At 36.9% G+C, this 22,393-nt stretch overlaps 1 protein-coding gene across 2 annotated transcripts in view; it reads right to left on the bottom strand.

The window, feature by feature from the left end:
- VPS50 (VPS50 subunit of EARP/GARPII complex) overlaps positions 1-22,393 on the bottom strand; it is a 109,048-nt gene that overhangs the window by 26,334 nt on the left and 60,321 nt on the right. For both annotated transcript variants that reach the window (XM_023724631.1, XM_023724632.1), the window contains exons 13-16: positions 20,549-20,639; positions 17,210-17,386; positions 15,602-15,720; positions 12,721-12,827 (exon numbers count right to left, since the gene is read on the bottom strand). In XM_023724631.1, the coding sequence (XP_023580399.1) occupies positions 12,721-12,827; positions 15,602-15,720; positions 17,210-17,386; positions 20,549-20,639 (494 nt within the window). The remainder of the gene's footprint in view (positions 1-12,720; positions 12,828-15,601; positions 15,721-17,209; positions 17,387-20,548; positions 20,640-22,393) is intronic.

Raw genomic sequence — 22,393 nt, 5'->3', positions numbered from 1 at the left:
ATGTAGAAATTTTTGAAATGGTGTATCTTTGGCTATGTATATTTTCACCGAAAAAAAAAAAAGGTCAAGAAGGGAGAGGGTTGACATGTCATGGGGTTGTTAACCAATGTCATAAAACAATATGTGTACTACTATTTCATGAGAAACTATTTGTTCTGTAAACCTTCACCTGAAGTACAATTAAAAAAAAAAAGTTCTAAAGCATTCTAGATCATGATGCAGATACTTCATCAGCTACATACAGTTACATAAGCTACATGAAATAATGTGACACCGTGAAGAAATAAAAGAAAACATGTATGTTTTATTATATTACATTACTTGAATCTGTAAAAAATAGAGAGAGAAATGACTAAGTAGAATGAGGAAGAATACAAATAACTAGCTTGATACATATCCAGAATACAAAGCTCCTCTCCATTTCTAAAGTAAGATTAACCATTGGTCATATAATTAATCTTGAGGAAGGATGTAAAAGTGGAATTATTAATAGGTAAAAGCTATTTTAAATTTGATTCAGAAGGAAAAAAAAAAAAAACTGGCAGATGTTCCCCACCACTCTGAAAAAGAAATTTAATACAGTTATATTCATTTATTCACTCAGTATATTCAACAAACACTTCTGAAGGCTTACAATGGACTTGGTCTTATGTTAAGGCACAAGAAATTACACAGAATCCCTGCTCTCACACCTTAAGTGGCCATACATGGAAGACAGCCATTGATAAACTGGCTGTCAGCATATTACAGTGTATGAGAGTGAGGACTTTGTCTTTCCTGTCCAAGAGGGCAGAAGAGAGAGATAGCAGGCCTTTGGAGGCCTGAAAAGGCTTACATACCTCCATGGACACTAGTTAATTACAGGAGGATTTTACAATAAATTAAGTCTATATGGGAAGGTATATATGTATATATACATGAGCATATATAGGTGTATCGGTAGGCAAATCTATATACATGTCTATGAATGCTGCACATATACTCATACATATAATAAAGCACATAGACGGCACAGCCATGGGTACCTCCCAGACATATCCAACACCTTATGGAATTGGGTTTAGTGGGTTTGAAGGCTAAGGACCACGGTCTCATGGGTAATCTTGGTCTACTGGCACAACATAGTCTATAATAAATTTTATGTTCTATAACCTAGTTTGGTTAAGTAGTATCTGGGTCTAAAAAGCCTGTGAGCAACCATCAAAGACACACCTATTTGTCTCTACTCATCTGGAGCAAAAGGAAAGAAGGAAACCAAAGACTTAAAGAAGAAACCAGTCTACAGGACAAACTGCTTCGATGAACCATGGCCTCACCTATCCAGAGACCATAAGAACTAGATGGTGTCTGGCTACCACTACCGACCTTTCTGACTGGGACCACAATAGATGGTCTCAGGTAGAATAGGAGAAAATTGTAGAACAAAAATCAAAATTTAAAAAAAAAAAAAAAAAAAAGCCAGACTTACTAGACCAGCAGAGACCTGGGAAACCCTCAAGACCATCGCCCTGAGATACCCTTTAAACTTTGAACTGAAACTAATCCTGGAAGTGACCTTTCAATTAAATACCGGATTGGCTCATAAAATAAACAGTCAACATTTACCCTAAAGCAAAGACAAGAAGGTTAGAGGGGGCAGGGAAGCAAGAATAATGGAAACAGAACAGTCAGAGGAGAAATAATGAGAATGCTGACACAATGTGGAAAACGTAACCAATGTCACTGAACAATGTGTAGAAATTGTTAAATGGGAATCAATTTTCTGTGTAAACTTTTACCAAAAACTCATAAACTGTTTTTTTAAAAAAGCAAGAATAACAGCTTAAAAAAAAAAATTAAACCTATATCAGTGAAGAGAAGGGAGTGAGAAGGCAAGGGAGGATAGGTAGATCACCAGAAAATGAGAATTCTCAAAATATTTCTAGACCACAGGCTGGCAAACCTTTCCTACTAAGGACCAGACAGTAGATAGTTTAGGCTCTCCATGCCATATGATCTCTGGGCAATTATTCAGCTCTGCTGGTTTCTAGTTCACCTACTTAATTCTAACAGTTTTAGTGCAAAAGCAATAATAGATAATATGTAAACAAATAAGCATGGCTGTATTCCAATAAAATTTTGCTTACAAAAACAAGCGGCCAGCCAGATTTGACCCATACACCACAGTTTGCCAAGCCCTATCATAGCAGACAGCAGACAGGAGCAGGCTGATGGCAAAAACAGGCAAAGAATATCTATATGGGATCAAATTGAAAACAGCAACTGGAAAGATTAGATAGAAACCTAAGGGTGCAATGAGTTTGTGTTAATGGGGGAAGAACAACTCAGAAAAGGAGGATGAGAATGGTCACACAACTCGAAGAATGTAATCAATGTCACTGAACTGTGCATGTAGAAACTGTTGAATTGGTGTACGTTTTGCTGTGTATATTCTCAACAATAACAACAAAATAAATAATTTAAAAAATAGGCAAAGAAGTCAACAAACTGAAGATGGTATGGACGGTGACTGCTCAGAATAAGGAGATACTGGAAGACAGTAGGAGCGAGAAATGGGCCTGACAAAAGAAGGGTTAACTGAAGGTCCACATATGGGACAACTGCACCAGTACATATACCCTCCTCTATCATTATCCCCCTCTCCAGGAGACAGAAGCATAGGCTGCCTAAAATTACCAGCAGATAAAGAAAAAACAAACTGAACACCAACAACAAGAGCAAAAATTAAGCAAACAAATTTAAAAAAATAATAAATGGGGAAAGCTAACACTTCTAGTATGGATGTTGGCACCACAGATTAAAGTCTCCCTCATTCTGGGATTTGGGGATCTGTCACCATAACGTAAAGGCTGTCAGTCAGTCCACCCAGCCTGGCCCAACTCCACACAAAGTTCCCAGTCAGAGTTCCTACTATGGAGAGCCAGCTAGAACACAGTTCTACTTACTTAGCAAAGGAAACCCACAACAGCTACACAGGCCTTCTATCTTAAATATGAAGAGACAACCAAAAATCACCAAGCACATGAGAAAACTCAGGGTGTGAAATAAAAAGAAAAGCTGATTCCAGAGGAAACAGACATATACCTTTATAAAAATATGAAAGCAGGACTCTGAAGTCAGTCTGCCTAGGTTAAAAAATTTGGTCAGTGGTTTAAGGTGTGGTTCCAATGCACCGCTCCCCAAGTACCCACTCCCTCCTCCCCTCCAGGGTTCCCTTCAGAGAGCAGAGTGAGAGGAGTGGACAAGGCATGCTTTGGGAACACCAAGGGAAGTTATCTAATACAGCCTAGAGGACTAGGAAAGGTGCCTCTTCCCAAATTATCATCTGCAATAATTATCCTGCTTCTAACCTCCTTTATAACCTCTCTGATCTGTGAATAATTAGCTTTATCCAGGAACAAGAATAGAGTTTCTGATTCCTCCGCTGGCTGTGAAGCATGGAGGTTAAGAGCTTACTGGCTGTAGAATCAAACAGCCTGGGTTCTATCACTTACCAGCTATGTGACATAGGCAACTTATCTCTCTCCGAGCTTCATTAGCTCATCTGTAAAAAGGGGATTGTGAAGAATTCATGAGAAAATTCACAGTGATAACATAGTGTATATGATAAGGGAGCAAGAAATCTTAGCTATTATTATTATTTTAAAATAATTATAATTATGATGAATGCAATAAGAGAGAAGTATAAGGTGTCGTGTGAAGGGAGTCTAACCTAGTCTGGAGATGAGGAAAAGCTCCGCAGGGGAAGCACTGTTTAAACTCTCTCACCCTGAATCTAGGCCATGGGACCTAAATATTCAGACAGCTCTGGGGACAAGGGGGAAAGAAACACAGAGGGACCAGTAAAGGAGCCAACTAAGTAGCTGCATGAACATGGACTACAACCAGGAGAAAGAACAGTGGGCCCACCTTACCCAACTCATCAGTGGGAGACAAAAGGAAGGACACAGTGTGGTTACACATGAAACGTGGCCCAGGGGAACTCAGGGCTTTATCAATTAGACAGCCACAACTCCTGTGTAGGAGGGGAGATACATCGGTAAAGAGAGGTGCTGGAAGTACAGACGGAAATTCTTTCCACTGAGGATTATAACAAGAGGAAGGATTCCTCCAACATTCAGGATTATAAAAATTAAGATTTTTCAGTCCGGCGTGTACTGGGACAGAGTGAAAGGCACTTGGCTGGGTGCTATAAATGCCGCAACGATACTCAGACTCTCTGCTCACTGTAGAGCTTACAGTCTGATAGGGCAAGAGTAAGAATAGAATCTGAGTTGGATGAATGTTCATTATTCTTATGACAATGAACTAGTGGTGCCATTTGAGAAATCACCAATGGATATAAATAGATCTAACAAAAGGCAAACTGGAAATGCTATAAATGAGGCATAACGTGCTAAGAAAATATTACAGAAGGAAAGGTTCATTTAGCATGAACAATTTAGAAAAATGTTTTGAACAATGTAGTGAAGACCAGAGTAAAATATTAACAGGTCTATTATCCAAGTGCCAGGCTAACAGTCTTTATTCTGTTGTTTGACTATTATATGTTAGCCCCCACATCTCCAGTAACATTTTCTTTTGACATGCACTGAGGGATGATGCTTCTTGAATTATCCTCTCAAAATGGCACGTTTTATATCCACTACCAACTCACAAAATGCTTTGAAACTGTTTAAAAATATACATCTACACAAATTATATATTTAAATAATATGAAAATATTAATAAAATATAAAACTTAGAGAAATAAAAATATTGGAATATAATCTAAATTCAACAAAGAATGATAAATTTTTCTCCCTAAACACTATGAAAATATTCTTAAAAGATAACCTTAAATTTAACCATAAAACAAGGTTTTAAGGTTTTAAAACAAACAAAAAGATACTGTAACACTCCTAATAAGATTGCATTTATGATTTCATTGAACTCTATAACTTGATCCTAGTAAATGAAATAAGGATATTTTGAAAACAATTGGTATGATTACTTGCATTCATAAATATAAAACAAAACAAACTACCTTTTGAATTGACTGTTAATCAAGAATTTTTCTGTTAAACACATATTGTTTTACATTTTAATTAGGACAATAAAGAAAGAAACCAATGGTTCTCAAAGTGTGATCCCTGGACCAGCAGCATCAACATTGCCTGGAAACTTGTTAAAGATGCACATTCTCAGGTTATACGCAGACCTATGGAGTCAGATACTCTGTTAGTGCCCAGCAATCTGCATTTTAACAAGCCCTCCAGATGATTCTGATGCATGCTAATATTTGAGAATCACTGCCTTTCACCATCAAGAAAGACCAAGAAAGTATGGCCCGTCTTCCGTCTGAGGCTCTCATCTCTTGGTTTTCAGGACCTCCCCTTTACCTCCTAATTTTTCTCCTCTCTACCATTCCTTCATGCCTTCCTCACCCGTTTCTCTTCCTGTCTGCTCCTCCAATGTATCCACATCCACTGCTGTTCCCAAGGAGTCTGTACTCAGCCATCTTGTGTTTATATGCTTGTGTTAACTGTGGGGGTGTGAGGGTGACACAGTGTCTGATTCTCAAAGGTGTCTATGAACCCAAAGGGTTAAGAGCCTCTGCCAAAATAAGCTCATCCACTACCATAGTTTTAGCTACCATTACATACCAGATGACTCCAAATATGTATCTTGACCGTGTTTTTTCTCCTGATCTCCAAATCCATATATCCAACTACCTACAGATTATTTCTACTTAAATGTCTCATAAACCAAAAACCAAACCCATTGCTATCAAGTTGATTCTGACCCTATAGGACAGAGTAACACTGCCCCATAGGTTTCCCAAGGCTGTGATCTTTACAGAAGCAGAGTGCCACATCTTTTTCCTGCGGAGCGGCTGGTGGGTTCGGACCACTGACCTTTCAGTTAGCAGCCGAGTGCTTAACCACTGCACCACCAGGGCTCCTAAATGTCTCAAAATGTCCAAAATCTAACCTATCATTGGCTCCCCAAACTTGATTTTCCTCTCATCTTTTCTACTTGAGCTGTGGCATTATAATTGGTCAATCACACATATCTGCAATTTAAGAGTGACCCCTCATAACTAATCACCAGTCCTGTCCAATGGACTTCCAAAATCTCTCAAATCTGTCTTCTCCTTTCCATTCCAACGGCCATTGCTTTATGAACACTCAAGTCCTCATCATCTCTTGACTGGGACACTTCAATAGCCTTCTATCTAGGCTTTGACCTTCCCCCTTCCATACTGCAGCCAGAGTAATCTTTCATAAAAAAGAAATTTACTCATGTTTCTCCTCTATTTAAAAACCTTAACCCTTAAAGAGCTCAAGGCCAAGCTCCACAAAACATCACATAGACCCTTCGAAATCCAGTTCTTTCTTGTGTACCTTTCTTGCCACATCTCCCCTGCTCCCACCTCCCGTCCCCATCATGCTTTACACATGCCTGCAAACTACACTGCTGTGTTTTCTGACTATACCATGTCTTGCACATATTACTCGCTCTGTCTAGAACACCTTTCCCAATTTTTTCATCTATGAGAATCTATTCATCTTCCTAAGTTGACCAGGGTGTCAGCGCCCCCACTAAGTTAGCTCTTTCATTTGCTATCCAAAAAAAGAAAGTTAATCATACTTTCTCTCTGCCTCTTTTCTGCTTGTTTATGCTTACAACACTACAATGTAACTGTTTTTCTTTTGTGTGCTATTTTCCATGTCAGGCTCTTTAAGTACAAAGACTATGTCCTCTTCATGACTGTATCTCCAACACCCTAGAAGAGTACCCGGAACAAAGTAGTAACTCAAAAAAAAAAACTATTAGACTGAAAAATGAATCGATGCAATGCATATAGCAGAAAAGGGACTAATTTCCTTAATGTAGAATTAAAACATGTAATTTCTTTATTATAAAAAAATGAGCAATGGATACAAATAGGTAATTCACAGATAAATAAACAGAAATGTATTTAAACATATGAAACAATGTTTAAACTCACTCATAATTAAACACATTTTCGAAAGACATCATTTTTGCCCTATCAAACTGTAAAGCATCTGAAGTTGGCTGATACACGCAGTGCTGTTGAGGGGCTAGGAAAATCTCATATATTGTTACTGAACAGGTAAACTAACAGATTCTCTGTAGTTAGTTCTTTGGTAATCTCTTTGGTAAATTGGGAATGCCCATCAAAATTGAAAATGTATATCCTCTTTCAATACAGCAGGAAGAAACATTTGTAGGAATTTGTCCTGCAGTGTATTTGTATATGGACAAAGATATCTCTTCAGGGTTGTTGGCTGTGGCATTGTTTGTAGTACCGAAAGACTTAAATGTTCAAAATTAGAGGATTGGTAAAATAAATTGTGGTACAGTCACACAATAGGACCATGAAAAAGAATGAAATCTATACATCTGAAGATATATAATATCTGAAGCTATTTTGAGTGTAACCTTAAGCTATTTGAAGGCGAAAATGCTGAATAAAGAACAGTATACATAGTGTGATCCAATGTTTAAAACAAACAAAAACAATAACAACAGTAAATGAGGGGCAACACATATTAAATATGCTTGTAGAAGCATATTAATATTTCCAAAAGAAAACAGAAATTGAGTGGTTTTCTCTGGTAAAGGGAACTTGGAAGCCAGAGACTCTGTTTTGTTGTTATTATTAGTTGCCATCAAGTCGATTCTGACTTATAGCAACCCCATGCATGACAGAGTAGAACTGCCCCATAGAGTTTTCATGGATGTAGTCTTTACAGAAGAAGATCGACAGGTCTTTCTCCCATGGAGCCCCTCGGTGGGTTCGAACTGCTCATCTTTCAGTCAGCAGCTAAGCACTTAATCATTTATGCCACAGGACTCCTTTCATAAAAATTATTAAATGGTTGTACTCTTTATTTTTAACCACTTTCAGGATTACCTCTTCTATTTAAAACACTCAGTGATAAAGGAGCCCTGATGGTGCAGTGGTTAAGCACTCAGCTGTTAACCTAAAGGTTGGTGCTTCGAACCCACCAGCCATTCCACAGGAGAAAAATGTGGCAGTCTGCTTCCATAAAGATTACAGCCTTGGAAGCCTTATGGGGCAGTTCTACCCTGCCCAGTAGGGTCACTATGAATCAGAATTGACTCGATGGCAATGGGTTTTGGGTTTAAAGTAGTAATAATATTAATGCCCTAATTAAAAGAATGTACAACGAAGGAGTGGACCCTCCCCTCCTCAGTTCTGTTTTCTCCATTATGCTAAGTTGCATCGTAGCCACACTAGGCCCAAATATCCCTTAAATGTACCTGTTCTAGTTTCATTTTAAATCCTGATGCGTATGCTAGTGTGTATTTTTTGTTGCTAAAGTCATAATTTTGTTGTTGTGAGACCTCTAGTTCTTATAAGTACGGACTCTGGCAACCCATTTCCTGTCCCTCAGGCCTACCGCACCTGCCCAAATGAGAGCTGCCTCCAGGAGAGAGAGCCTTGAACACCAAGGTTATTTCAGTGATGAGACATATTCCTGAAAACTCTCCTGCCTCTGTCTGCAACAAATTGTCATTCTGGCAGGATTTTCTCTTTAAACAAGCAAGCATTCTGATCCGTCCTTTGCCCTCGCAGAAAGGCTCCCCAGAGCCTTTCTAACAGATTTAGGTACCCCCTGGGGCTGAGAAGGCCCATTAACACTCTTTTGTTTAATCTCTCCTAATTATCTGCAACTAAATGCCACTTGAAAAGGACATTTTGAATATGCCTTTAACGTTCTAAAATGTGTCTCCCAACTGCTCAATAATTAGTCCCTTCATCTTCCCAGGGACCAAAAATTAATCTATCTTATTTACACAACTGTTCTTCTTGCTTTGTAAAAAGAGACACTACCTCTGCCCACTTATAATCTTTAAGCACCTCTATGCAATAACAACAGGGGACAGAATAGTGCATTTACTAGCTGGAGACCCCTGAGTGAGCGGTTCCCTTAAACTTCTATTTATGAATATATACAGACTGAAGATAAAGACACCCCAGGGAGAGAAAGCGATAGTCATAAAAGCCTACTCAGGAATAACAACAGTAAGTAATCCCAGCCCTAAATGAGAAAATACGAAAGTAAAATTATCATAACTAGCAATGTTTTCCTAAGTGTAACTGTGATAAAAGATTTGGTGGTAGAGAATGTTGAAGTTACCATGGTCAGACCGTCTTCGGTGAGTAAGATTTTATTGAGGACTGTGCCCTGATACAGGAGGGTTGTACACCAAAGATCTCTAAGAATATGGTTTCTCAATCTCTACAAATCCACTGTAAGAACACAGTGTCTACCATGGAGAAGAGTAATTTTTATACAAGAATCTGTTGGTATGCCTTCTGAATTTAGCACCAGGAGTATATTGCTATCATATTATAAGGTCAAGCATCCTTTTGTTAGATAACAAGAACAACAGAATACGTTGCTTCTCCACTTCCTTATTCCTACCAAAAAGCTAAAGAGCCGCATTTAATGCCTATAGTTAACTGAATAAAAGACAATTTTCCACCCTCAAGTTTGTTTTAGCCTCATATTTGATTTGATTTGATTCCACTGAATATATGTTTTTTAGAGTAAAACACAATGTCACTTTTAATTCTTTTTGGTCTAGGTTAAGGCAAAAAATACAATCACTTAAGTGTGGCAGATCGTATTATTTTTCCCAATTATACACTCCCCCATTCCCTGTCCACAGCCCTATGACTTGCAGTGCCTTCCTGGAGGAGGACGCACTTCTCTCTCCCACTGTTAAGACTGCCTTGCTTTGGTCAGTGACGCAGCAGAGGAATTCAAGAGCGCCACATCAGAGCAGGCACTTTAAGAGTCAGAGCATGGTACGGCTCTTGCTCTTCTCATCATGTTCCAGACTGATGCTGAAAAACATACAGCCCAGAATAAAGAGACACGTGGAGCAGAGCTACAGATGATCAGGAGTTCATATGTATCATGAATGAAAGATAAACCTTTGTTGTTAAAAGCCACTGATTGTTGGGCTGTTTGTTTCATCAACATAACCTAGCAAAAGCTGACTACATTAAACTACATCTAGAGGAGTGTGTTCAAACACTGAAAACTACAGAGTCCAGAAGGCTGAGGAGGATAACAAGGATTTTGAAAGGTCTGATATTTCAATCAGTGAGGATCAGATAAGGGAACTGAGCCCATTTAGCCTAAAGAATGGATTTGGGGGATGGAAGGGAAGGCAAGGATAATTATCATCATATATTAGAAAAGTGATCATATAGAAATATAGGGAAGAGAGTATAGACTTGTTCTTCTTGCTTTAAGCACAGAACTAACAGAATTATATAGAGAGAGATATTTTGGTTTATCATAAGGAAGACACTTCTACAAATTAGATCAGTCTAACAGTAGAATGCGTAGTCATGTAAAATAATATGTTTCCAGTGACTGCAGGCCATGAAGCAGAGGCCACCACAGATTAGGGGCATTATAGAAACAAATCTTTATTTTGTGGGAGTTTATACCAAATGAAAAGGAGCCCTGGTGGTGCAGTGCTTAAAGCGCTCATCTGCTAACTGAAAGGTTGGCAGTTCGAACCCGTCAGTTGCTCCGCAGGAGAAAGATGCAGCAGTCTGCTTCCATAAAGATATACAGCCTTGGAAACCCTATGGGGCAGTTCTACTCTACTCTGCAACAGATTTTATACCAAATGACCTCTCAACAACCTTTCAATTCTGATCCTATAAATTATACAGTAATTCATGATACTAAGTTCAGTTAGCTCTCTCAATAATCAGCCATATAATAGCTTTCTAGAATATGTTCCCATTTTTTTATGTCATGAAAATGTATACTTTTCTTTTCCTCTCAATTCACTAATACTTTTTCATTATTTTCCCTAAAGTGGGACTTCTAAAAAGCTTTTTGGTATACGTTATCTATTCATTAATGAAATTCAGAAATTATCTTTAAAAACACAGATGATTTAGTCAGAGCTACGAGTAATCAATCTAGGCAACAGGTAAATATCATCATCATAAATAGAATATAGTGACTTTTACAGAAAACCGCTAAAATTCCTGATTGGTATAGATGACTGAATTAATTTGAGAAGACACCTCTATAACTTATTTGTCAAATGTGCAAAACTATTTGTGAGATACAAAGGCTGAGATAGCATATAAGATGCCAAAACAGTGACATAAAAAAATTCACATTATCCTCAAACCTGAAAATTTAAAGTGGTATCTCTTCATGCTGTTTGCCTGCTACAAAATCATCAATAAAGGTCTTATCTGTAATAAGAGCAACACTTCCCATGATGTGAACATTTAGCTTCTAGAATCTTTATGTCTGAAAATGCCAGAGAATCACTATTTGCTCTGCCTACCTGACGGGAAGATTGTGAAGATCAATGAAACAATTAACTATAAAAATATTGTATAAACGTAAAATGAGTACTATCATTATCTTATATGTATTTCTGGCTCACACAGACAGTTACTACATTTCAATTAATTGAATATTTTAGAAAAACTGGAATATGCAAACACTTAACATGTAGTTAAACAACAAAAAAAAAAAACAGGAATTGGCAATAATATTTGTATTATACCTTCTTCTCACTTATCGACTATCTTGTTATCCAACATTTCACATTTACCACAATAGTAAAAAATTTACCATCCAACTATTTTGCACCTTAACAAGGTGGTGGGCATGGTGGCAAAGGATGCAAAGTGTCCCCTCCCTCAAGGAGGGTCTCCAGGTGGCCTCAAGGAAGCTGAGCCACACTGCCCCACGCCCTCTGCTCCCTCCTGCCGGCGAAGGAACCACATCCAGCTGTCGCACAGGGCCAGCCTCCTCTACAGCCACGGCCTCCGGGTGGATAGGCAGGCAGCACTGAGGCAGGGGGGCTTTTGTTCTGGGTTCCCAGCTCCTTTGCAGCCTCAGGCCCTGCGTCTCAAAACTGCTTTGAGGTGGTAAGGGAGGAAAGAGGCATTGGAGAGGGTGTTTGGAAGAAATGGTGTGAGTTTACTGACATCCCAAAGTGAGCTGAACTAGACCTGGAGCCTCCGCCTCGGTAGGGCCAGGTGCGAGGCCAGGCTCCCAGCACCCTGGCAGGAAGCCCCGAGCCTCAGTGACTCAGCAAGCCTGGAGGGCAGAGGCGGCTCTGGGATCAAGAATGTAGGGGTTGCAGGGGTGGGAGTGCAGCCCTGGAGGTGGCTCTGGCTCTGTGAGGAAAGCTCTGACCCAGCACAGGAGGAAGGTGAGGCGGTTAAGTCATGGGCCCTCCAGTCACACAGCCCGGCTTTATCCAGCTTTGTCTCCTCCAAGCCTCCTTCTATGGAGAGGAATAATCCATAACTGGACTCATCACAGTGATGAGCACATCAGTAAATCTTAGCTGTTATTTTTTCTATAATCATATTTTTTTATTTAAAAAAACCAGACAAACGGATGGTCTGAAAACAGAAAAAAAAAAAAAAAATCCTCTATTTTCAGGTAAAGACCTTGTCTTTGGAATCTAATCATGTCAGTAAGTGAGGAGTGAGTGTATACTATTTGCAACATTTAAGATGAAAAAGTATTAACATATAACAATCTTAAATCCTTCACTGTAGTGGGCATTAGAGTTTACAATAAAAACCTCAAGTCAAAATCGCTTGATAACAAAAATAAACTAATTTAACTGCTTTGCTAATGTTTTGTTTTGTTTTTTGAAGATGTATTTACTTACCAACAAGTCTTATTACATTCAACGTAGTATTTGTTAAGATGGGTGCATTCACTTTATTTAGGCTGTAATCTGATTTCTTCCTGCTTTTTAGGGTTTCTCGAGAAACACTTAGTTTGGAAAAACAAAAGAGTTGCAATTAGAGATGTCAAGTAGTAAACCGGTAGATTATTATTAGGCTAAGGATCTATCCTTCACTCACTAATTATTTACTAAAAATCTTAGTAAGTGCCAGGCAGGGAATAGAGATTATCCTCTTGTCCTTATAGAGCCTACAGTCTAGAGAAGAGAAATAAGTAAGCAACGAAATTAAATACTATATTTCCTTGATTTTAATACATTATAAACCATTAACACCACTAAAAGAAGCTACATCACTTTAAAACAGATTTGCTGGGGAAATTATACATCCAATGTACCAAGCACGCTGATTTCACAAATTTATAAACATGAAAAAAAATACTCCTTAGAATCTGAATACATTAAGTATGAATGTGATGGCAGAGTCTGGAGGGTGGGGTGACAGTAATGGGTTCAAAGCAAAAATAAAAGTTAAATGGTAAGTGCAGAAAAAAAATTCTAAGCAGAGGTAAGAGAACAGAGTGTGCTTAGAGAAGTACAAGGAGTTCACCATGGCTATCACCTAGACAAGTGGGCAAAGGGAAAAGTGATGAGAAAAGAGGTAAGTAAAGGCCAGATCACTCGATGCAATTGAACCTAAGGAGTATGGACCTTATTTTCAATGTGAAGTTGGGAGCCATTACAAACCAGGAAAACATCATAATTACATTTGTATCTAAGAAAAAAATCCAAAGTATCTAGATTTTTGAATGGATTGAAAAGGGGCAAGACTGGAGACAGGAAGCCAAGTTAATGGGGTTGATTCAATAATCTAGCACAGAGATGACTTTGGCATGAACTAAGATGGGAGCAGTGAAATAAGAGAAACACTGATAAATTCAAGAGACACTCAGAAGTTGGAATTGACAGCAACTGTTAATTGACTAGCTCCCATTAGAAGTTCAGATTCTTCAAACTTCTTAGGGATAAATTAGACAGTTTAAGAGATTGCATTAACCCTACTAAAAACAGAGTTATGTATACATGTATTGGGAGCCCTGGTGGCACAGTGGTTAAGAACTACAGTGAGCTATGGCTGCTAACCAAAAGGACAGCAGTTCGAATTCACCAGCCACTCCCTGGAAACCCTATGGGGCAGTTCTACTCTGTTCTATAGCATCACCATGAGTCGGAATGGACTCAACAGCAATGGGTTTGGTTTGATTTGGCTTACACATGTGTTGGAGACCTGATGGCACAGCGGTTAAGAGCCTGGCTGCTAACCCAAAGGTCAACAGTTTGAATCCATCAGCTGTTCCTTTGAAACTCCATGGAGCAGTTCTAATCTGTCCTATAGAGTCACTGTGAGTCGTAATCGACTCGACTGCAATGGGTTTGATTTGGTTTTACATGTGTACCAGCAGACAACATTTAGTTGTTCATTTCAACTGAATTAGAGCTTTTGTTTTGGCCAAAATATACAAAAAATATATCTAATGAAGACGTTCAACAAGAATTCTACCCAGTTCATAGTGGATCATACGTGTAAATATTTAAACATCATATATATATAAAAACTGGAGCCTTGGTGGCACAGTGGTTAAGAGATTGGCTCAAGAGAACTAAAAGGTCAGCAGTTAGAATCCACCAGCTGCTCTTTGGAAACCCAATGGGGCAGTTCTACTCTGTCCTACAGGGCCACTATGAGTTGGAATCGACTTGACAGCAATGAGCTTAATAGAAAAAAAATTTTCCCAATGAAAATATTCACCACTTTTGAGGAGAGAATTACTTCAGTCAAGGTATCAAGTCAATCAAGTATTAACTAGGTATCTTGTGGGAAAAGAGTTGCGATAAGTATCTATCTATCCTATTTAAATCTATCCTATTTTTTTTAAAGTGTATCTGTGGTCACTAAATGTCTGATAAGTCATGGGATTAATTCACTCCAACACCTCAGAATCAGGCCCATTTAACTGAGAGAAACTGACAGAAAATTATAATTATCATTGTTTTGAAGAGGATATTCTATCATAAAATAAAACTCAACCACTAATAAGGAATCTTAATAGAAGACTCAAATAGTGAGGATAAATGACATTCGGAAATAAATGGAGATTTCCTGTATTTACTAGATTGAGGCAAGAATTCCACATTGAAAACAAATGAGCACTTCCTCCTTGAGGTTTTCTGATCTATGTGAAGCATACATGGCCTTCAGAAGCAATACACATTTTATCTACACTTTTTTTTTGGCAAAAATTGTTGATCTCTAAAGAACTCCTTGGTTATGCTCATTACTTTGTAATAAAAAAGTTCTAAAAGCATGATTATTTCTTAACTTTATGAAACTGTAAAAAAAAAAAAAAGGAATTAGACTGTTGCTGAAAAACAAGGTCAAATAAGCTGTATAAATCAAAAGGGAGACTGAAAACATTTTAAATTGCTAAACCAAATTTTGTTTTTTCTTCCCTCTAATATTATGAAGAGGTACTATATCACTAAATACATTAACAGTCTAAACTCACAGCTAGACTAACTGCTTGTGAAGGGCCAGCAAAGCTTTTGCCAAGTAGAACTTTTCCTATAACTATTTTATTTTCCCTGGAAAGTCACATATATGGAATGTAAGAAAAAAATTTACAGTTTTAGCCTTTCAGGAATCATTTTTTAGACATTATCAACTTATGCCACATGATATTATAACCATCAGAAAAAAATTAATTTTTAATTTTTGCTTTGTCTTAATCTTCAAAGGAAATCCTATGATATGTGAAATGCACAACATAAAATGCTAAATCCCATACAATCTAAGCGTAATTACCTTTTCACAGGAGCATCGCCTGTCTGCTCATCCACATAATCTCGTTTGAGCTCCTCAGGGACGTCACTGTCGCTGTCATACTCCTGATAGGCACTCTTTTCTTGTTCATCAGATTCATACTGAAGAGAACAGGACATTCAAAAATGAGTATGAAGAGCTATCCTTTTTTGAGGTCTTTCAACATAATAAAAGTACCCACTTTGATGAAAAATAGCTAAATAGAAGAAATTTAATGGTTTAGCTTTAATTTTGCCATCAAGAATCATATTATCCTTCCATTTTCTTCTCCATCATCTTATCTTAACCAGTTCAAATGAAGGTAAAGGAAAAGTGAAATATAAACATTATACCTACAAAAGCTTGTAAATGTCCACCAATCAAATCTCCACATACAAAAAACAAACAAGAAAACCCACTAGGCCTTAAAGGAAGAAAATGGTATACATTTGATCAAACAAACAAAAAAAAGTCACTCTTATTCCTCCTAGTGGGTTCATCATGCTTATTTCTGATTTTCTAATTCATCATAAAGAGGTTGAGTACACAATTCCAGGACTCTGGAAGTGTTAATTCATCCTAATAAACATACACAACACACACAGGCTGGATATTCTACCTACTTCATTATGGTGAGATTTAATTCCAAATACAGCTTAGAAAATTAGGCTTAGCATACAGGGATCTACTGAGAGTAAAGCAAAAACGGTAGATGTACTCTTGAGAGGAAGGAGGCTTTCCTGACACCGTCATCACCTTTACAGCACCATGGTCAATGCCAGTATGGGAGAGGACAGGTGAAATCCATGAGCATCAAAGGAACACACATCATCATCAGAAGGAATCATCATGTAACATACCAGGCCAAATAAAATACTGTGAAAATATCCTGTAGGTAACTGTTAAGTAAGCATTATCTCCATTGTAAATATGGGGAAATTGAGGGTCACAAAGTTTAAATAACTTGTCAATGGCCACACATCTAATAAATAACAAAGATAATAATCATTTATCTGATTTCAAACCTTTTCCACTACTTCACACTACCTCTGGTTTATATAGTTTCTTGAGATACTCAAAGTGTTGTTAAAACACCGTACTTCTAATTCTTAAGAACATCCCTGTCAGACAACTAAACAAGACATATACCTTTTCTCAGCCAAAGGGCCATGGAACCAAATGACTTATTTATTCAGTAGTAGAGTTGAGAAAAAGTGCAGGTGACCTATTCCTTTATCCATCTATCCAAAAAATCATATAAATATTCGGTGAAGCAACTATACTACTACTTCATTAGTAATCTAGTAAGAACATAAAGTAATTCGGTAAAAACATAAAGCAAACATAAAGGCAGAATTTATCATTTAAGGGGATAAAGTCAACAAAGCACATAAAGTCATTATCTATACAAAGCACATAAAGTCATTATCTATACAAAGCACATAAAGTCATTATCTGTATAAGTAATATGGTAAGTAGGTAAGTGGGTAGGAAGGTGGGTGGTAGATGGATAAATAAATCTGGTAGATTACCTCACTCATTGGGAAGAATGCTTTTTAAATAAAGAAATCTCACTTATGTTCTACAATACATTTTAAAAACACAACGTACTCCGTTAGAAGCCAGGACATCTTCTGTTTCTTCATCTTTGTGGTTGGCCTGAATTTCAAATGGATTCCCACCACTACAGTACTGTTCAAACAAGGTCACCGTTTTTGAGGAAGTTGAGGCAGGCTGCTTACTAGGTGAAACGGATGGAGAACGAGACTGTTCCATGAATTTAAATTCCTAGACGTTAAAAATGGAGTCAGATACTTTTTAGCAACAACAGTAAAGTTCAAGTACATAAACATATTCCATTAATGTAAATGTAGGGTTAGTGAAGAAATAAAAAAAATCACTCCTGATTTTCAGGTCATTCATTTTTAAATCCTGCAAGTTGTCTGAAAGCAGAAATTTAGAAATACAGGTCTAAAGGTTTTCCTAAAGAAAACTCAGTTGATGACATTTCTTAAAACAATGTTATCTTGACCAAGATACTTTTGGTATATTTTATAGAACCACAAACAGACTTTTTGAGAATTACTTTTGAAATTTGAATACTATCTCCTATAAATTTTAACATAGTAGGAAAGGTTTTAGTAGGATATGGTTTTAATCAACAAAGTCATTTATAAAAACAAATTGGTGTTAAGTCAAACACCTAGTTAACTTATATACATGCATCATTTAAGATATTCTGTACAAATACATCAAAAACAAAGCATGAATTATGCATATTTCTTTGTTATACTGATATCTATAAATTCTCATTTACTTTTCTTCATATACCAACCAGCAGGCAACACAAGCACATATGCTGAGGCCAGATGATGTGTCTTCTAGTCCTAGCTTGCCATTAACCCATTATATATTCCATTAACTTCCTACACAATGCTGGGAACATCATCTGGCTTCTCTATGCCTATTTCTTAATTTGTAAAATAAGAGGGTCAATCTATAATGAAAGAATCACAAATGTTAAAGGTAAAGCACCTGGTCTAATTCAAGCACTTCACAGATGAGGAAACTGAGGTGGTCAGAAAGATTCAGTGCCAAGTTCAAGATCTCACAGCTAATTTGTGGAAAAGCTGGAATAATCTCTAAAATTTCTTTGAATTACAAAACTCTTCATTTTATGATTTAACACTAAAAACGTAATGAAGATTTTCCTTATACCTAAAGATAAATCCAAAATTTAAAATTTCTCATATTCAATGATACTCTTTTTAAAAGTTATAATAGCTTATTAAGTTTTAAATGATGTGTTTATTTTCTTCTTAAATTTCAACTGCAAATTAAATCAAATACATAAAAAATTGCTTCTAGAAAGCCATTCCTTCCAAGGCTAAACTAAACACAATGTACCTTCGAAAAAAGGATCTAAGTACATGCGCTACATTTTGAGGTTTGCTATTTGTAGAACATAGTCTATCACATTGGGACTATTATCTACAATGTGTTGCAACTAAGGGAAAAAAAATCCATATAAGAAAACACTTTTTCACAGATTGCTTATTCTATGAGGATTCAAGAAATCAATGAACTAATAAAAATTAGCCAAGAGTAGCTTTTTAAGTGTCTCTCCTATATCTGAGGCATTTTCTCTTTACAGGTAAATTTATTAATTACAACATAAATTAAGAATCCTTTTAAGAAATCACAAATATTCTACTAATAGCACTTTTTTAAAAGACTACCAAAATATAACATTAATTTTCTGCAAAAGTTAAAGAAAGCAGTAGACCTTCTTCTGAATTAAAAAGAAAAAAAATTATTTTAATTGTGTCTCTTTTTAGGCAAAAAGGAGTCCTGGTGGCACAGTGGTTAAATACGTAGCTGCTAACTGAAAGGTGGGTGATTTGAACCACCAACTGCTCCATGGAAGAAAGATGTGGCAGTCTGCTCCCATAAAGATCATAGCCTTGGAAACCCTATGGGGCAGTTCTACTCTGTCCTATAATGTCGCTATGAGTCAGAATCAACTTGACAGCAGTGGGTTTGGTTTTGGTTTGGGCAAAAAGAGTTTCTTGAATCTAGAAAGAAACTCAGCAAAGATACAGAAGATCTTAAGGCCACAATCAACCATCTTGACGTCACAGGTATATACAGAACACTTCACCCAACAGCAGTATACATTCTTTTCCAATGCACATGGAGCATTCTCCAGAATAGACCACATCTTAGGCCACAAAGCAACCCTCAACAAAATCCAAAACGCTGAGATAATACAAAGCGTCTTTTCTGATCATATCATAATGCCACAGAAGTAGAAATTAATAACAGGAAGAGCAGGAAAAAAATCAAATACATGGAAACTGAATAATACCTTGTTTAAAAAACACTGGGTAATAGAAGAAATCAAGATGGAATCAAAAATTTTCTAGAATCATGTAAGAATGAAAACATATTGTACCAAAACCTATGGGACACAACTAAGGCAGCGTTCAGAGGTCAGTTTATAGCAATAGGTGCACACATCAAAAAAGAAGGGACAAAATCAAAACATTAGCCCTACAACTTGAACGAATAGAAGGAGAACAGCAAAAGAAGCCCACAGCCACCAGAAGAAAGGAAATAATAAAGATCAGAGCAGAAATAAATGAAATAGAGAACAGAAAAACAATAGAAAGAATCAACAAAACCAAAAGTTGGTTCTTTGAAAGGGTCAACAAAATCGACAAACCATTGGCAAACTGACAACAGAAAAACAGGAGACGACGCAAAATAACCCAAATAAGAAATGAAATGGAAGACATGACAACAGACCCAACGGAAATAAAAAGGATCATAACAGACCAAGCTTGTTGGTCGGACAGAGACTGGAGAAACCAAGAGAGTACGGCCTTTTAACTCAGTACTGAAGTCATTCCTGAGGTTCACCCTTCAGTCAAAGATTAGACAGGTCTATAGGACCAACAATAACATACATGAGGAATGTGCTTCATAGTGCAATCATGTGTAGGAGACTAATGGGCACACCAGCCCAAAAGCAAAGACAAGAAGGCAGGAAGGGACAGGAAAACTGGAAGAATGGAAACAGGGAACCTGGGGTGGAGAAGGGGAGGGTGTTGACACATCACGGGGCTGGCATCCAATGTCACAAACAATCTGCGCATTAACTGTTTAATGAGAAACTAATTTGCTCTGTAAAGTTTCACCTAAATTACAATAAAAAAAGAAAAAAAAGTTTCTTGAAGTATACAAACTAAATTTTGTAAAAAGAGACAGACATTTACATCCATAAAGGATTACTATTGAAAAAGAGGCTTATTCCTAATCACGTTCAAGGAAGGAATATAAGGCACTATTTCTTAATTTAATTATCTTATAAATCCTTCAATATATCAGATTCCTAAAAAAAAAAAAAAAAAAGCTTAAGAGATTTATTTCTTTTTAAGAGACACTTACATGAAGTTGCAAGATGCTGAAATTTGACTTAACAGGACAAAGCTCCCAGGTCTCATTCTCTAGGAACATTCTCAGTTCATCAAGCCGTGTTCTTAAAAAAGGAAATGGAACACATCAAAATTAAGAAGAAAAGAAAAACACACTGCACACAAAAACCAAGAAAATAAAATACAATTATAGAATTATCATCATGATCATAATCAGCTTTAGGAACACTTTAGATTAACACAGTAAACCAAATGTTTACTTTACCCTGTTAAAAAGATACTATTTTGAAGAGAAAAACTTCCTCAAATATTTACTAAACTCAGAATATTTTTACTATACTCAAAAAATAAATTAATTTCTAGGAAATAACATTTTTAATAAGAGACTAAAGATTGACAACAACTCATGTACTTAAAATATCCTTAGCTAATCACATATCATTGCCAAAAAATAGAGAAATAATTTACAAATTACATGAGATTATAAATACTAATAAATATTTTATGCTAAACAGCACAAATCTTAATTACATCGTCTAAGCCACAATCATCAATATGATTATCACTCTCAGAATATATTTAGCTCATTGCCTGTCTACACAGCATTTATGAATTAAATAGGTGGGTATGGCTCTTATATACCTGGCAAAACAAAATCTAGATTCTGTTTTTAAATCCACAAGTTCTAAAATAAAAAGACAATAAATGGATGAATCTCTGAAAAGCAGGAATTGCTCCAAATATTGGAACAGACAGACAAGGACATTAACTATCACATATAAGTTAAATAAAATAGTGAAAATGGTGTACAAAAAGGATGGAAAGACAAAGAATTTCAAAGAGGAACTGCATTATAAAAACAACAAAAGAAGCATAAAACAGACATAATAGAGATGAAAAATACAATACCTCAAATTAACACTTGATAGCTGAAAAGCAGAAATAACCCAAATGTCTATTAAACTGATGAATAGATAAAATGTGGCATATTTATACAATGAAAGATTGTTTTGCCATAAAAAAGAATAAAGTTTGATATAGGTTACAACATGGATGAATCTTGAAAACATTATGCTAAGTGAAAGCTATACACAAAAGGCCACCCATGATTCCATTTATATGAAGTGTCCAGAATAGGCAAATCCAAGAGATAAAAAGTAGATGAGTGATTGATTGCCAAGGGCTGTGGGATAGAGGGGAGGCAGAACGACTGCTAATGGGTATGGGATTTCTTTCTGGGGTGATAAAATTCTCTAAAATTAGATAGCGATGATGGTTGTTTTTTAACTATATATTTAAAGGGCAAATTTTGTGGCATGTGAATTATATCTCGACAAAGTTATTATTTAAAAAAAAAGACAAGACTGGTGTAGGCAGGATTCTAAAATTATACCCCTACCAAGATTTCCCACTGTAATCTCCAGGACTATTAGTATGATTAGGTATCATACCCAAAAGCTTGGCTGCTAACCAAATGGTCAGCAGTTCAAATCCACCAGTTGCTCCTTAGAAGCCTTACAGGGCAGTTCTACTCTATCCTACAGGGTCACTATGAGTCGGAATTGACTTGTTGGCAACGGTTTGGTTTCATATGACAAAGGAGCCCCAGTGGCACAGTGGTTAAGCCACTGCGTCAGTCCATCTCATTGATTAGTGGCAGTTAGGTTAATAAGGCAAGACTCAATCTACAAGATTAGGTTGTGTTTTAAGTCAATCTCTTTTGAGACATAAAAGAGAGAAGTGAGCAGAGAGACAGGGGGACCTCATATCACCAAGAAACAAGAGACAGGAGAATAGCGTGTCCTTAGGAATCGGGATCCCTGCACAGAGAAACTCCTCTACTGGGGAAGATTGATGA

Source organism: Trichechus manatus, unplaced genomic scaffold (assembly GCF_000243295.1).
Source record: "Trichechus manatus latirostris isolate Lorelei unplaced genomic scaffold, TriManLat1.0 scaffold00253, whole genome shotgun sequence".
Classification (NCBI taxonomy): domain Eukaryota; kingdom Metazoa; phylum Chordata; class Mammalia; order Sirenia; family Trichechidae; genus Trichechus; species Trichechus manatus.
The sequence above is the reverse complement of the archived record's forward strand: the minus strand, read 5'-3'. Positions and strand labels throughout refer to the sequence as shown.